Below are 17886 nucleotides of genomic sequence, written 5' to 3' on the forward strand. Positions count from 1 at the left end.
TATGTGGGCATTGTCATTGAACCTATCAGATTGCACTTCCTCAACCCCATAAGCTTATAGACAAATAATAATGTAAAATACATTATGTCCAACTTCAAAAGTCCCCATTGTCTATCACGATTGCTGTTAAAATGTCCAAAGTTCAAAATATCTTTTGCGACTTAAGGCAATCTATTCATTGCAACAACTTTCACAGCAAAATAAAAGGCAGATCACATATTTTTGACAATGGCACGGAATATACCTTAACATTCTAAAATGGAGATAAGTGGGTATGTGGCTATGTAGCTATGTGGCTATGTGGCTATGTGACTATGTGGCTCTGTGGCTATGTAGCTCTAGCAAAGGAAGTCAAACACCAGATGGGCAAATTCAAAACTCTGCATACCCATGTCTGAAGTTAAAGAACTCTCTAGATCTACTTTCAGCTTTTTTGACTTAAACACACTTCTTTCTCTTGGGCATGATCTATACCCAGTCTGTAGCTCTCCTTGGTAGAAATCCCAAAACATTGACATTAACAACAATTTGGGGTCTCCCATTCAATTCATCTTCACAGATTCCCACAATGGACTTCCTAGACTTCAATTCAAGGACACTTCTATTAAATGTCTGGCCTTAGAAGCTTTTGTTAACTGAGAATAAAATATCCAAAATACCTTTCATATATCCTTGACCCTAAAGCTAGAACTACATAGCCAAAACTGCCAAGCTATATTGCTTCCTAGGTTTGGACCTTGGCCCCCTCATTCAACTATATACAACAAGTTTCTGTTTCTGATGACTTTCCTTCACTGCTTAAGATTTTCTTTAATTTCATTTCACAAGTTAAACCATGGCTGGTGGCATCTTTCTCTGAAGTTATCACTCATGTATTGCATTTAACATTAGGTTTGGATTTTGTTACCTTCAATGCTCGCATCCTTTCTTCTAAATCCCTATAAAAGTTAAAATAATCATGTGACAGTAATGACCTGACTATCTTCAAATCTCTTCTGCCAATACCAATTACCCAAAAATCTTGAATTTTGTCTCAGTTAGATTTTCAGACAAAGACAAAAAGCAGTCACAGTCTTTGCCAAGGAATAAACTCTAGGTCATTAATGAATATTCTTCTTCTGGAAAATCTCTTGATGTCATCTGTCATAATCCATATTGCTCTTAGCACCACTATCGCCTATACTCATACAAAGAAGGCCTATTAAGGGTCTCTTAAAACATTTGCCTCCTTTATGAATTCAAGGACTATATTCTGTGAACAAGCACCAAGGTCACATCAGTACCCCAATTATGAAACCAAAGTTTTTAGGGAAGAGTGGGGGATTTGATTACCATGGGACAAACAGCAAGAATAGCAGAAGTAGTATAGTAGAGCCTACCCAAGCAGAAAAGTCAAGCTCTGTGTGATGAAGAGAGCAGAGTGAAAGAGTTGATCCAGGACAATAGATGAGCCAAGAAGAATGAAAGTAGCTTCCAGATATTCAACAATGTGTTATTTCACTATCAGTAGATTATTTTATTTTTATCTTAATGTAACTATGCCCTAGTTCTTCCATGTTCAAACAATAATTTATTCAATTTTATTTTATTTTTATATATCTCATCATTGACAGATTTTCAACATTTCAAAGAGTTTCTGGAAATATACAAACTTTCTATATTTTATGGGTCTAAACTTTTACTGTGTTTGAATATGTAAAAAGGTCAAGAATTTTAATGTTATTTGTTGGGATTTTGTAATATCTTGAGGACAAATATGTAAGGAGAGTTTGTGGTCTAACTGGCATGTGTTGTTTTACAGGTTAGCATGGCCAATTATGCGGAAGGGTTCATAACAACTTGACACAAATTGAATCTAAAGGACAGGAGCGAGCCACTTCAGCACAGTTAAGAAAATGACACCAAAAATAGGAAAGTAGGCAAGCCTGTAGGGCATTTTATTAGTTATTGGTGAGGGAGGGGCATGCTCCATTGAGTAGTGCCAATTATGCACTTGTAATCCTGGGTGCTAATAAAAAATAAAGTTAAGTAATTCATAATGAACAAACCTATAAGCAGTACTCCAAACTGGTCTCCAAATCAAATCCTGCCTTTAGAATTCTGTCCTGGTTTGCTTCAATTATGAACAGTGATGGGAAAGTTTAACCAAATAAACTCTTTCCTCCTCCATGTGCTTTTGGTCATATTGTTTTCCATACCAATGAAAATTCTAAGACACCATCTATTTTCCCAATGAAATTTGAGATTAGTATTATTGTCTAATTCACCTCCCTCAGTCCAATTTTCATTGCCCAGCTTACCTACTAGTTGAAGCCCACTTTATGCATGTTCAGTCTAACAGAAGGGACATCATTAAGAAAGAATGGTTTACAAAGGTATAAAATACTGAAAGCCTATTAGCTCCAATTTATCCACCTTCTTGGATTTGCTTTGCTTAGCTTGACATAATGATCACTAGCATTTATTTTCTATAAAGAAAATAATGTGAAGAGGACACTGGGATATTGAATCATATGTCTTGTTCATGGATTAAAGAATAGCTAATATTAAAAATAGTATGTTTGCTAAAGCAATGTACAGATTTCATGAAATCTTCAGAAAATTTCTAATTGGATTCTGAACAGCATTAGACAGCAAATTTCTAATGACCAAATGAAGAGATAGGATCACTCTAAGAGCCCAAACTAACTAAGCAGAAAGGAAAATATTGGAACTACAATAAAATTTGGTCTCAAATCATTCCAGAGAATCATAGCAATAAAATAAAAACTAAATAATCCGGTCACAAATCAGAAATGCAAATGAGAAATTGAATAAAATGTAAGAATGCTTGACAGCACACCTAAAAGCTCTAGAAGTAAAAGAAGGCAGGAAATAACCAAATTCAGGGCTGAAATTAACCAAGTAGAAACAAAAAGAATCAACAAAACCAGGAGCGGTTCTTGAGAAAAATCAAAAAGATAAACTCTTAGCCAGACTAACCACACGGCACAAAGACGGTATCCAAATTAACAAAATATGAAATGAAAAGGGAGGCATAACAACAGAATCTGAGAAAATTAAAAAAAATCATTAGATCCTACTACAAAAGCCTATGTTCAATAAAACTGAAAAGTCTGGATTAAATGGACAATTTTCTAGACAAATAACAGATACCAAAGTTAAATCAGGATCAGATAAACCATCTAAACAACCCCTTAACTCCTAAAGAAATATAAAGTTATTAAAAGTCTCCCAACCCAAAACAGCCCTGAACAGACCTCATATAAACTATTCCACAAAATAGAAACAGAAGGAGCACTATCCAATTTCTTCTATGACGTTACAGTTACACTTATACCTAAACCATACAAAGAAAGAGAACTTCAGACTAATTTCCCTTATGAATATTGATATGAAAATATTCAATAAAATTCTCAAAAGCTCAATCCAAGAACACATCAAAAAAATCATCCATCATGATCAAGTAAGCTTCATCCCAGGGATGCAGGGATGATTCAACATAGGGAAATTCATCAATGCAATCCTCTATGTAAATAAACACTAAGAAAAAAAAACCACATGATCATGTCATTAGCTGCTGAAAAATCATTTGACAAAATTCAAAACCCTTCAAGATAAATGTCTTGAAAAATCAGGAATACAAGGCCCATACCTAAACATAGTAAACACAATATAAAGCAAACAAGTAGCCAACATTAAACTAAATGGAGAGAAACTTGAATCAATCCTACTAAAATCAGGGAATAAACAAGGCTGCCAACTCTCTCCCTACTTATCCAATATAGTTCTCAAAGTCCTAGCCAGAACAATCAGACAATGAAAGGGGGTCAAAGGGATACAAATTGGAAAGGAAGAAGTCAAAATAACACTATTTGTAGATGATATGATAGTATATTTAAGTGACCCCAAAAGTTCCACCAGAGAACTGCTAAGCCTGATAAACAACTTCAACAAAGTGGCTAGGTATTAAATTAACTCAAACAAATCAATAGCATTCCTCTACTCAAAGGATAAACAGGCTGAGAAAGAAATTAGGGAAATGACACCCTTCACAATAGTCTCAAATAATATACAATACCTCGGTGTGACTTTAACCAAGCAAGAGAAAGATCTGTATGACAAGAACTTCAAGTTTCTAGAAAAAGAAACTGATGATCTCAGATGAAAAGACCTTCCATGCTCATGGATTGGCAGGATTAAAATAGTATAATGTCCATTTTGTCAAAAGCAATCTACAGATTCAGTGCAATCCCCATCAAAATTCCAACTCAATTCTTCATAGAGATAGAAAGAGCAATTTGCAAATTCATTTGTAATAACAAAAAAAAAAAACCCAGGATAGTGAAAACTATACTCAACAATAAAATAACTTCTGGGGGAATCACCATCCCTGACCTCAAGTAGTATTACAGAGCAATAGTGATAAACACTGTATGGTATGGTACAGAGACAGGCAGGTCTATCAGTGGAATAGAATTAAAGACCCAGACATGAACCCACACACCTATGGTGACCTCTACATCAAACCAGATACACTCAAACTAGTAGAAGAATAAGTGGGGAAGAGCCTCAAACACATGGGCATGGAAGAAAATTTCCTGAACAAAATACCAATGACTTATTCTCTAAGATCAAGAATTGACATATGGGACCTCATAAAACTACAAAGCTTCTGTAAGGCAAGGGACACTCCCATTAGGAAAAAATGGCAATCAACAGATTGGGAAAAGATATTTACCAATCCTATATCCAATAGAGGACTAATATCCTGTCCCGCGCTATCGTCTCGCCAGCAAGAACGCACGTGGACACCAGGATCCTTCTGCAGCAAAGCGCTTATTGCATCTTGAAGAGGAGACACCCGGGGCCCAGAAAGGCGCTGCTTATAAAACCCTAGCATGGCGCGTCCACGCCTGATTAGTTGCTTACTCATGATCTCACTGGCACGCCCCTGGGTGGGCAAAGACTTGGCGCGAACACACCCTTGCGCATGTGCACACAGTTTGTTTGCAGGGAGGAGCCAGGCTGCCACAACGGAAGCCAGCGCCATCTTGTAACGGCAAAAGCTATTACGGCTTTCCACAATATCCAAAATATACAAAGAACTGAAGAAGTTAGACACCAGAGGGTCAAATAACCCTATTAAAAATGGAGTACAGAGCTAAACAAAGAATTCTCAACTGGGGAATATTGAATGGATGAAAAGTACCTAAAGCAATCTTCAACATCCTTAGTCATCAGGGAAATGCAAATCAAAACAGCCCTGAGATTCTACCTCACACCAGTTAGAATGACTAAGTCAAAAACTCAGGTGACAACAGATGATGGCAAGGATGTGGAAAAGAGGAGCACTCTTCCATTGTTGGTGGGATGGAAAACTGGCACAACCGCTGTGGAAATCAGTCTGGAGGTTCCTCAGAAAATTGGACATTGAACTCCCTAAGGACCCAGCTATACCTCTCCTAGTATTCTATAACACACACCAAAGTCACATGCTCTACTATGTTCATAGCAGCCTCATTTATTATTGCCAGAACCTGGAAAGAAGCTAGATGCCCTTCAACAGAGGAATTGATACAGAAAATGTGGTATATCTACAAAATTGAGTATTACTCACCTATTTCAAAGCAATGACTTCTTGAAATTCATAGACAAAATGGATTGAACTAGAAAATATTATCCTGAGTGAGGTAACCCAATCATAGAAAAACACACATGGTATGCACTCACTGATTAGTGGATATTAGCCCAAAAGCTTGAATTACCCATGATAAAACCCATAGACCACATGAAGCTCAAGAAGAAGGAAAACCAAAATGTGGATGTTTTAGTCCTTCTTAAAAACGGGAACAAATATATTCATAGGAGAGTATATGGTGACAGAATTTAGAGCAGAGACTGAATGAATGGCCATTCAGAACCTTCCCCAACTAGGTATACAGCCCATTTATATATAGCAACCAAAACAAGGTAATATTGATGAAGCCAAAAAATGCATACTGACAGTAGCCTCATATAGCTGTCTCCTGAAAGGCTCAGCCAAGCATGTCAAATACAGAGGCGAATGCTAGCAGCAAACTCTTGAAATGAGAACAGGGTTCCCATTGGAGGAATTGGAGAAAGGTTTAAAGGATTTTGGGATTAAAGGAGATCCCAAAATGTTGGCATCACCAACTCTTTGGGGTCTTCCATACAATTCACCTTCACAGCTTCCCACAATGGACTTCCTAGGCTTCAATTCAGTGTCTATTATATGTCTGACCTTAGCAACTTTTCTTAGCTGAGAAAATATCCAAAATACCTTTCACACATCCTTAACTCTAAAGTCATAACTACATAGCCAAAACTGCCAAGCTATACTGCTTACTGGGCTTGGAACTTGGCCCTCTCATACAATTATATTACAACAAGTTTCTGTTTCTGATGCTTTTCCTTCACTGCTTAAGAATTTCTTTAATTTCATTTCATAAGTTAGAACCATGCCTGGTGGCATCTTTCTCTGAGGTTACCACTCATTTATTGCATTTAGCATCAGGTTTGGATTAAAACTTTATATCACCTTCAACACTCATATCATTTGTTTGCAAATCTGCATAAAAGTTAAAATAATAATCATGTGACAGTAATGACTAGACTGTCTTTAAATCTCTTCTGCCAACACCATTTACCCAAAACACTTGAATTTAATCTGAGACAAAGGCAAAAATCAGTCATAGTCTTTGCCAAAATATCACAAGAATAAACTCTAGGCCATTTAAGAATATTCTTCTTCTGGGAAATCTCTTGAGGTAGGTGGTCATAATCCACATTGATTTTAGCAACACTATCTTCTATACTCATGCCTCTTAAAGCATTTGCCTCCTTTGTGAATCCAAGGACTATATTCTGTAAACAAGCACCATGGTTAGGCCTATCACATCAGTACCCATATCCTGATACCTTTTTTAAAGAGGTGAAGGTGTTCCATTACCATGGGACAACCAGCAAGAATGGCAGGAGCAGTGGAGCCTCCCAAAGCATAAAAAAAGACAGGCTGTATGGGGTGCAATGGGCAGAGAAAGAGAAGTAATCCAGGACCTTAGAGAAGCTGAGAAAACTAAAAGTAGATTCTAGACATTGTACAGTTTGTTATTTGCACCCTTGGTAGATTATTTTACTTTATCTTATTGAGACTATGTTCTAGTTCTTTCATCTTCAAATAAGACTTTATTCAATTTATTTTTATTTTTACAAAAGCTCACAGTTGACAGATTTTCAACACATCAAAGAGATTCTGGAAAAATACAAACATTGCATATTTTAAGGGACTGAACTTTTAAAGTGTTTGAATCTGTAAAAACTTAAAGAATTTTAAAGTTATTTGTGTGATTTTTGTGAGATCTTGGGGATAATTATATAAGGAAAGTTTGTGGCTTAGCATGCATGTGTTCGTTTGTCAATGTAACATGGGTCAATTATACTAAAGGTTTTGTATCAACTTGACACAAACTAAAGCCAGATGATAGGAATGAAGAATTCAGCACAGTTAAGAAAATTATTCCATAAAGTTGGGAGGTAGACAAACATGTAGGGCATTTTATTAATTAGTTCTTGATGATGTAGGCGTATGGCCCATTCAGAGTAATGCCAACTCTGGGATTGTGATCCTGGGTGCCAGAGGAAATCAGGTTGAGTAATCAGTGATGATCAAGCCTGTAAACAGTTCACCACCATGGCCTCTGAATCAATTCCTGCCTCCAGTATCCTCCTTTGTTTGAATTCCTTTCCTGATTTTTCTTCAGTGATGAAAAGTGATGGGGAAGTTTAACCAAATATACCCTTTCCTCTTCAACGTACTTTTGATCATGGTATTTCACATAAAAATGAGGACACTAAGACACCATCTATTTTTCCAACATAATTTGAGATTAGTATTGTTGCCTAATTCCCCTCCCTCAGTTCAATTTGTATTGTCCATCTTACCTGCTAATTGAAGCCCATTCTATCTATTGGTAGCCTAACAGAAGTGACATCATTAAAAACAAATGATTTCACAAGTAAAAAATGCTAAAGGCACTTTAGCTACAAGTGAACCACCTTTTCTGGTTTGCCTTGTTTAGCTTAACATAATGATCCATTTTCTATGAAGAAAACTATTTGATGAAGAAGTAAGGATATAGAATCAGACATCCTGTTCATGGATTGAAGAATTACTAAGAGTAAAAACAGTATGTTTGATAAAGCACTGTACAGATTTCATAAAATCTCCAGAAAAGTTCCAATTGTATTATGAACAGAACTACACAGCACAATCCTAATGGTCAAATGAAGGCACAAGATCACTCTAAGAGCCAAAACTAACTAGTCAGAAAGGAAAATCTGGAACTACCATAGAATCTGGTCTCAAAATATTCCATAGAATTGTAGTAATAAAATAAGAACTAAATAATTGTGGCACAAAACAGACATGCAAATGAGAAATTGAATAAGATTTTAAAAGGTGGAAAGATCTACTAGGATCATGGATCAGTAGAGTTAACATACCATAGTAAAAATATGTGACAGAATATGTCTGAATAGAACAAATTTAGAATAAATACAAAATATGCCTATGCATATATTGTCATCAAGTTACTAACAACATAACCAATGACAAATTCATTTTTCATCACAAATACTTAGGAAATACATACTGATTTTACAATACAAAGCAAAGCAAGGAAAACAAAAAGATATTTTCAGTATGGAATACTGCAAAACAAACAGACATAAAACGGAGAAAGATTTCAATGATTGGTATTTTGGCACAATGGAGATTCATGAGTATTAAATAAACTAAATATATAATGAGGTATTGTCTTAAAACAAGATCCATATTTTCACATTAAAGCCTCATGATCTGACCTTGGGATCCTAACATATGAGCACAATTATCTCAGTTATGAAGCGTTGTCTGGCCAGTAAGCTTTGACACTGAGATATTTTCTGAAGCACAATAGAGATATATGTGATGTCATAATGCCTGTGGCTTTTGTCACCAAACATCCAGGTGTATAAAAGGCCCTTGGCAGATGGTGACACCCAGACTCAAGAAACCCATTGCCTGTCTTCCTCTGAACACTCCACTCCTGACATCATGTGTTACTACGGAAGCTACTATGGAGGCCTAGGCTATGGCTATGGTGGCCTAGGATGTGGTTATGGCTGTGGCTATGGCTATGGCTGTGGCTGTGGCTGTGGTGGCTATGGCTATGGCTGCTGCCGTCCACTGTGCTGTAGAAGATACTGGTCCTGTGGCTTCTACTGAGGACATTATGCAGTTACCCAGCCTTTCTATCCAGAAGGTCTTCCAAGGCTTTCCGAACAGGAGCTCAATAATGTCTTCAAAGATTTGAACTTTAGGACAAAACATTCTGTTTTATATTATCTTCATAATACTCTGTAAAATGATTGTAATTTGGCTCTCAACCTATATTTTAATAGGTGTATCATCAAGTAACTAAATGAATAAACTGTACTAAATAATTTCTGTATATTCTCTGCTTTCTTTATCTGCTTGGTCACTTGTGGGGATGTGTTTGAGAAAGTGTGAGGGGAGTAAAAGAGAGGAAGGTATGTAAAAAGATGAAGAAGAGAAAAAAGGAGGGAATGAGGAAAAGGACAGGAAGTTGGAGAAAAAGATACTTCTTTTCAGCTTTCAGATAAAAATAGATATTTTGCTGCATTTATAACTTTTCCATCATAATCAATGTGACAATAAACTTAGTGGTGTACCTATTTCTTTAAAATTCAGTGATTTTCATCTCACTGTATAAGAAGCAGTGTGAATACTAGGTAGTCTGTTACCTCCCTATGTGTGCTTTTGATCATGGTATTTCACATAAAAATGAGGACACTAAGACACCATCTATTTTTCCAACATAATTTGAGATTAGTATTGTTGCCTAATTCCCTTCCCTCAGTTCAATTTGTATTGCCCATCTTACCTGCTAACTGAAGCCCAGTCTATCTATGGGAGTAAACCACTTCATCACAATTAATGAAATGACTACCATGGGGAATTAGGCAAGTCTGTTCAGCATTTTATTAATTTGTTATGGATGAGGTAGAACCTAGTCCTTTTAGGGTAGTGATAACTCTAGACTTGTGGTCCAGATCCTGGATGTTATAAGAAATCAGATTGAGTAATTCACGAAGTATGAGCCTGTAAGCTCCACCACAGATCTGCATCAGGTCCTGCCTCCAGGTTCTTGCTCTATTTGAATTTCTGTCTTGACATCCTTCAATAATGAACAAGGATAGGGAGGTGTTAGCCAAACAAACCCTTTCCTCCTCAACTTGCTTTTGGTCGTGATGTTTTACCATACGAATGAGGTCCCTTAAGATAACATCTCTCCTCCCAAACAAATTTGGGATTATTAATTTTGTCTAATTCACCTCAATCCAATTTGTATTGTCTAGCTTTCCTGATAATTGAAGCATAATCTACTATGTAGTTAGCCTAACAGAGGTAAAATTATTGACAAAGCCTAATATTTAAACATTATAAAATAATAAAGGTCCACCCTCTTTAGTTTGCCACAGGTTGCTTAAAAGAACAGTAACACCCATGTTCTGTGAAAAAAACGATTTGAAGAAAATATAGGATATTGAATATCACATCCTGCTTATAGATTGGTAGAATTACTAACACAAAAATGGGTTTATTTGATAAACCAATCTATAGATATCATGCAATTTCTATAAAAATTCCAATTTTGTTCTGAACAGAAATAGACAACACAATCCTAATGATCATATGAATGTAAAATATGACTTTAAAAGTAAACACAACACTAAACAGAAAGGAAAATAATAGATCTGCCACAGAATTCGATCTCAAAATACACCACAGAACCGAAGTAATAAAAACTAAAAAATAATGGCAAAAAACAGACATACAAATGAAAAAGTAAGGATATTACAAGATGGAAAGATCTACTATGCTCATAGATCAGTAGAATCAACATACCATAGTAAAAATATATGAGAAAATATGCTTATGTATATAATAAGTGTCCTCAACTTATCAATAACATAACCAGTATCCAGATCATTTTCATCACAAATACTTAGAAAATACATACTTATCTTATAATACAAAGCAAAGCAAGAAAAACAAAAAGACAATTTCAGGAGGGAATACTCTAAAACAGACATGAAAAGTAGAGAGATATGTTAATGATTTATGACAGAACAGTAGAGATTCATGAGTTTTAAATAAACTAAATACAGAATGAGGCATTGTCTTACCCTCTAGATCCAGATTTTTATGATAAAGCCTCATGATCTGACCTTGGAATCCTAACATGAGCACAATTATCTCAGTTATTCAGCATTGTTTGGTCAGTAAACTATGGCACCGTGATGTTTTCTGAAGCACAATAGAGACTTGTTTGATGTCATAATGCCTGTGGCTTTTGCCACCAAGCATCCAGGTATATAAAAGGCCCTTGGCAGATGGCTACATCCACACTCCAGAAACACTGCTTATCTTTCTCTGAACACTCTACTCCTGACACCATGTGCTACTATAGTGGATACTATGGAGGTCTGGGCTATGGCTATGGAGGCCTAGGCTGTGGCTATGGCTGTGGTTATGGTGGCTATGGTTATGGCTGCTGCCGCCCACTGTGCTGTACAAGATACTGGTCTTATGGCTTCTACTGAGGACATTATGCAGATACCCAGCCTTTCTAACCAGAAGGGCTTCCAAATATTTCAAAAGAGGAACTCAAAAATGTCTTCAAAACTTCTAACTTTAGGACAAAACATCGTGTTTTATGTTGTCTTCACAATACTCTGTGAGTGACATCAAGTTTGACTTTTGACCTTAAAAAAAAAGAAAGAAAAACAGGAACAAGAAAACCTATATAGTATCAAATAACTAAATGAATAAAGTTTGCAAAATAATTTCTGTATGTTCTGAGACTTTGTATCTGATTTGTCATATGTGTGGAGGTGGTTGTGGTAATGTGTGAGGGGAGTAAAAGAGAAGAAGCTATTTGAGGAAACAGACATGGAGAAGGAAAATAGAGGGAAATAAGGGACGGGAGAGGAAGAGAGAGAAAGAGGCAATTCTCGTCAGTTTCAAATACAGATGGTCATTTTCTTGTATTTATAACGTGACTATCATAAAGGATGTGACAATAGTCTTGGTAGGATAGGTACCTATTTCTTTAAGATTCAGTGATTTACATCTAATTATATAAAAAGCAGTATGATTTCTATAACACCTGTAACTTCCTTGTGTATTTGGAAACATGCTTCATGCAATTTTTTCATAAGTAAACCAAGTTATATTCACATCAACAAGAAGAGGTACCCTTTTCTCTACATGAGCTGTCACATTCATTTTTCTTCTCTCTAATATTAAATATCAAAAAGTTGAGACTAATCTCACCTTGATATTGATTTGCATATTTGAGATAATATTGTATGCGTCTGCCCATCTGTATCTATTTCTTTGAAAAATACCTATTATAAACCTCATTTTAGTGTCCACTAGTATTCTTTTGGCTTTTGCTTAACTGTGTCTATCACCTCACACTCATTTCTATATTACATCTCTTCCTGATATACTTAGGGTTTTTTTTTTATTTGTTGAAACTGTATTTTATGCACTGGTTTTGTGTTCAGAATTTTCTTACCTGAACTCCTTTCTATTCTCTGTCTTTTATTATTTTTTTATATTTGTGACATCCTGTGTGAGTGCTTGGCACATATTGATTTGTATGTGTATGTATACAGGGTCATGTGTATTAGTGTGTCCTTGTGACAGAGATTCAATTTGGGGACTTCTATCTTTTTCATTTGCTTTCCACCTTTCATATTGAGATAGAGCCATGCAAACTGATGTCCGTGATTCTTGTTAGTCTAGGCATGCATCTGATTCTACTTAATCTGCCAGGCTCAAAGGTGGTCTGACACACTCAAATAGTCTTTAAGAAGTCTGCTTTGGGCATTATGATATTATTTCATAGACACTGGTCATTATATTTAATACTTTCATCTCCATACTACCTTCCCTTACTCCTCCTCTACTTTCATTTCTCATACATGACATTGTTTTCTTGTTCATCTATTCCATTTATATCTTCTCCTTTCCTGGTGCCTGTTAGTTTTATGACCTATTATGCACACAAACACACACACACACACACACACACACACACACACACACCACAACATACACATGTATATTCAAAGATACACACACACAGTTCAAATGTTGATTCTACATATGACATAAGCCTTGAAACACTTGCTTTTCTTTAAATTATTTCTAAAACTGTTTTTAAATATAAGCATTCTGTAGTCAATGGAAATTAATTATAATGAATGTTAAATATATTCATCTCAATTCCTTCCTTTACCATATATCTTAGTCAATATTCTATTACTGTGAAAGCATTATCATGATCACATCAATTCCCAAAGAAGAAAGCATTTAACTGAGACTTATGTGCAGTTTCAGAGATGTAGTCCTATTTTATCATAAGAGGGAGGGAGCATGATGACATACAGGCAGACAAAGTGATGAATAAGTAGGTGAAAATTCTATATCTGAATCTGCAGGCAGAAGGAAATGGGAGACTCTGAGTTTTACATGGACTATTGAAACTTTAAAGCCCATCCTAACTGATATATTTCCTCCAAGTAGGCCATACCTCCTATTCCTTTCAAATAATGCCAGAACCTACTGTCCAAATAATCAACTTCACAACTTATGTGGCCATTATCATTAGAACCATAACATTTCACTTTCTTGCCCGCATAGGCTTATAACAAATTCTTAATGTAAATTATAATTAGTCAACTTCAAATGTCCCCATAGTCTATCACAGTCTCAACACTGTTTAAAAGTCTAAACTTCAAAGTCTCTTTTGAGACTCAAGAGAATCTCTTAACTGTAAATTCTTCAAAAGCAAAATAAAAAAGCAACTCACATATAGAAAAGCAACACACAACAGAGCAAAGACAATTCGAATAGGGAGAAAAGAAGATATAGTGAGGAAATACAGGACCAAAGGAAATAAAAAAAACCTTATATGCAAATTCTGAACTCTGCTTCCCCGTATCTGAGGTCAAAGGTCTCTCCAAATACCCATCTCCTTTCAGGTTTCTTGACTTAAACTCATTTCTTTCTCTTGGGCAGGTTCTATACCCAGTCTTGAGCTCTCCTTGGTATGAATCCCACAATTCTACCTTTACCAACATTATGCAGTCTCCAACACAAACCATCTTCACAGCTACTCACAATGGACTGTCTATGGCTCCATGGAGTGACACCTTTGATACATGCCAGGCCTCAGAGCTTTTGTTGGCTAAGAAGAAAACTTCCAAAACTCCTTTCTTGTATCCTTGACTCTAAGGCAGAAATACATAGTCAAAACTGCCATGCTCTGCAGCTCGTTGGGTTTGAAACATGGCCCCCTCATTCAATTCTATTTCATCAGCTTTCTGTTCTGATTATTTTTCTTCACTGTTCAAGAATCTTTCTAATTTCTTCTCATAAATTGGAAGCTTATCTCAGGGACCTCTTTCCCCAAGGTTACCACTTCCTAGTCTCTTTAGCATTAGACTTTTCTTTAGACATGTTATCACCTTAAACATTGGACTTGGATCCACTATACTTCCTGGTGTTCATTTCCTTCTCAAACTATATGTTTTGTATTTTTCTTGGTTAGTTTGCTCCTTTTGTGAATATATCTGCACAAAAGTTAACAATAATAACCATGTGACAGTAAAGACTAGGTTATCTTGAAATCTCTTCTGCCAATACCATTAATCCAAGAGACTGAAATTTAGCCTCAGGCAAATTTTCAGACTAAGGCACCAAGCAGCCACTTTCTTTTCCAAAATATTGCCAAAAATGTTTTCTAGGCCACTATATTCTTCTCTGAAATCTCTTGAGATAGGTGGTCATAAACTACATTGCTCATAGCTACATTATCTTTCATCTTCCTACTAAGAAGGTCTATGAAGCCATTCTTAAAGCATCCTCCTGCTTTGCTTATCCAAAGTCCACACTCTGTGAACAAGTACCATGTTTAGCCCTGTCACTTCAATACCCCAATACTTATATACAACATTTTGTTGGGAATCGGGATGACCACCAAGATAAGCAGTGTGTGCTGCATAGACTGAGTGATAGAAGTGGTCCAGGCACTTAATGGAGTTGAGAAGTAGGAATGTAGATTCCAGACATTGTGTGCTATTTACTATTGATAGATTAGTTTTGCTTTTATATTATTGTGACTGTGCCCTGATTCTTCCCTCATTAAGTAAGAATGTATAAAATGTAATTGAAATTTTTCAAAAGCCCCCAGTTGATATAATTTTAACTTTCCAAGGTATTCTAGATTTTTAAAAAGAATTGCTTATTTTAGAGAGACTGAATGTTTAATGTGTTTGGACCTGCAAAATTTTTGAGACTTTTAAAGTTATTTGTGCTTTTATTGTGAGACCCTGGGAATGAATGATAAAGAACAGTTGGTGACTTTACAGAGGGGTGCTTATGTGTCAAATTATCAAAGGATCAATTTTAATGAAGTTTGCATAAACTTGACATAAACTAAAGCCATACCATAGGAGTAAACCATGTCAGCACAGTTATGAAAATGACTCCATAAAATGGGGATGTAGACAAGCTATAATGCATTTTATTAATTAGATATTGATGAGGGAGGTATAGGCCCATCCCAAGTACTGCCAAATCTGGACTGTTGGTCATGGGTGCTATAAGAAATCAGGTTGACCATCCATGAAGAACAAGCATGTAAGCAGCACCCCACCATGGCCTGTGCATCAATTATTGCCTCCAGGTTTCTCCCTTGTTTGAATTATTCCTGACTTCCTTCCTACTGTTCATGATGAACAGTAATGTGGACTTCCTTCCATGATGAAGAGTAATGTGGAAGTGCAAACTAAATAAAGCCCCTTCCCCCAATTTGTTTTAGTTATGCTTTTTCAAGATAGCAAGAGGACTCTAAGACACCATCTCTCTTCCCAACCAACCTTGAGCTTATATTTTGTTGTCTAATTCCCCTCCGTCCAGTTTGTGTTGCCCAACTTCCTGCTAATTGATGCATGATCTAGTATGTGAAACCCATATCTAAGGTGACGTTGTTAACAAAAAAACTTGATCTTTAAACAGGATAAAGTGCTAAAGATACTTTAGCTACCTGTGGTCTTCCTTCTCCAGTCTGCTTCATTTTGTTTAATATAATTATCAATGCCATCCATTTTTCTGTGAAAAAATAATTTGAAGAAGAATCTAGGGTATGGAATGACACATGCTGTTCATGGATTCATAGAATTACTAAATGGAAGAAAGAATAGTATGTTCGCTAAAGCCATGTACGGATTTCATGCAATCCCCATAAAAGTTCCAATATTATTCCAACAGAACTAGACAGAATAATCCTAATAAATGTAGGAAGGCAAAGATGACTGGATGAGCAAAAACAGTAAGCAGAAAGGAGGATTCTAGATCTACCACAGAATCTGATCTCAAATTATTCCACAGAACCATAGTAATACAAACTAAAAAATAGTAGCACAAAAAGAGGCATATAAGGAAGACATTGAAGAAATCAGAAGATGGATAGATCTATTATGTTTATGGATCAGTAGAATTAACATACCATAGTAAAAATAGATGTCAAAATGTCTCAATAGAATAAATTTAAAATAAATGCAAAATATGCTTATGTATATTTTAAGTGTTATCAAGTTACCAATAACGTAACCAATGACAAGATCATTCATCATCCAAAATACTTAGGAAATACACATTAATTTTATAATACAATGCAAAGTACAGAAAACAAAAAGACATTTTCAATATGGAGCACTACAAAACATACATGAAAAAGGAGAGAGATTTCAATGATTTGTATTGTGGCACAGTAGAGATTCATGAGTATTAAATAAACTAAATATAGAATGAGGCATTGTTTGAAACTACATCCAGATTTTCACATTAAAGCCTCATGATCTGACCTTGGGATCCTAACATATGAGCGCAATTATCTCAGTTATGCAGCGTTGTTTGGCCAGTAAACTATGGCACCCTGATGATTTCTGAAGCATAGAAGAGACTTGTGTGATGTCATAATGCCTGTGGCTTTTGCCACCAAGCATCCAGGTATATAAAAGCCCTTGGCAGTTGGTTACATCCACACTCCAGAAACATACTGCTTATCTTCCTCTGAACAGTTCACTTCTGACAACATGTGTTACTATGGTGGATACTATGGAGGCCTGGGCTATGGCTATGGAGGCCTAGGCTGTGGCTATGGTTGTGGCTATGGCTGTGGCTATGGCTGTGGCTATGGTGGCTATGGTTATGGCTGCTGCCGCCCACTGTGCTGTAGAAGATACTGGTCCTATGGTTTCTACTGAGGATATTATACAGTTACACAGCCTTTCTAACCAGAAGACTTTCCAAGGGTTTTCATACCAGGAACTCAAATTGTCTTCAAAAATTTTAACTTTATGACAAAATATCTAAAATATAATTGAAATGCAACACAATCATCTAATTCCTCATCTGAATTTGGACTGTGATTATGTTTTTTGTTATCTTCACTATACTCTGTAAAATGATTTCATGTTTTACTCTCAATCTTTGTAACAAAAATATGTATCATCAAATAACTAAATGATTAAATTGTACAAAACAATTTCTGTGTGCTCTGTGCTTTTGTATCTGCTTAGTCACATAGTTGGACATGGTTGTGGGAAAGTGGAAGGGTACTGAAAGAGAGGAAGTTAGAGAGGGATGGGAAATCAGGAGGTAAATAAAGAAGGACATGAGGAAGTTAGATAAGTTAGAGATGTTTCAGCATTCATCTACAG

At 36.0% G+C, this 17886-nt stretch overlaps 2 protein-coding genes and 1 long non-coding RNA gene across 3 annotated transcripts; all 3 read left to right on the forward strand.

Moving 5' to 3' along the window:
• Positions 1–9043: 9043 nt before the first annotated feature.
• Positions 9044–9507, forward strand: LOC102552137 (keratin-associated protein 20-2-like). Its single transcript, XM_087577427.1, has one exon. The coding sequence runs from the start codon at positions 9119–9121 to the stop codon at positions 9287–9289; it is 171 nt and encodes a 56-aa protein (XP_087433553.1). The 5' UTR covers positions 9044–9118; the 3' UTR covers positions 9290–9507.
• A 1976-nt stretch (positions 9508–11483) lies between these two features.
• LOC120095562 (keratin-associated protein 20-2-like) lies at positions 11484–11866 on the forward strand. Its single transcript, XM_087577428.1, has one exon. It carries the CDS (start codon positions 11545–11547, stop codon positions 11689–11691), a length of 147 nt encoding a protein of 48 aa, XP_087433554.1. The 5' UTR covers positions 11484–11544; the 3' UTR covers positions 11692–11866.
• A 5315-nt stretch (positions 11867–17181) lies between these two features.
• On the forward strand, positions 17182–17500 carry LOC102552244 (keratin-associated protein 20-2-like). Its single transcript, XR_015633727.1, has one exon. It is a non-coding gene; the product is annotated as a keratin-associated protein 20-2-like (long non-coding RNA).
• Positions 17501–17886: the final 386 nt, after the last annotated feature.

The sequence above is a fragment of the Rattus norvegicus genome, chromosome 11, assembly GCF_021556685.1.
Source record: "Rattus norvegicus strain SHRSP/BbbUtx chromosome 11, alternate assembly SHRSP_T2T, whole genome shotgun sequence".
NCBI classification, from domain to species: Eukaryota; Metazoa; Chordata; class Mammalia; order Rodentia; family Muridae; genus Rattus; species Rattus norvegicus.

Excerpts from the sequence above, each read along its gene's own strand:
- LOC102552137 (XM_087577427.1), top strand. The coding sequence starts at position 9,119 with ATGTGTTACTACGGAAGCTACTATGGAGGCCTAGGCTATGGCTATGGT.
- LOC120095562 (XM_087577428.1), top strand. The coding sequence starts at position 11,545 with ATGTGCTACTATAGTGGATACTATGGAGGTCTGGGCTATGGCTATGGA.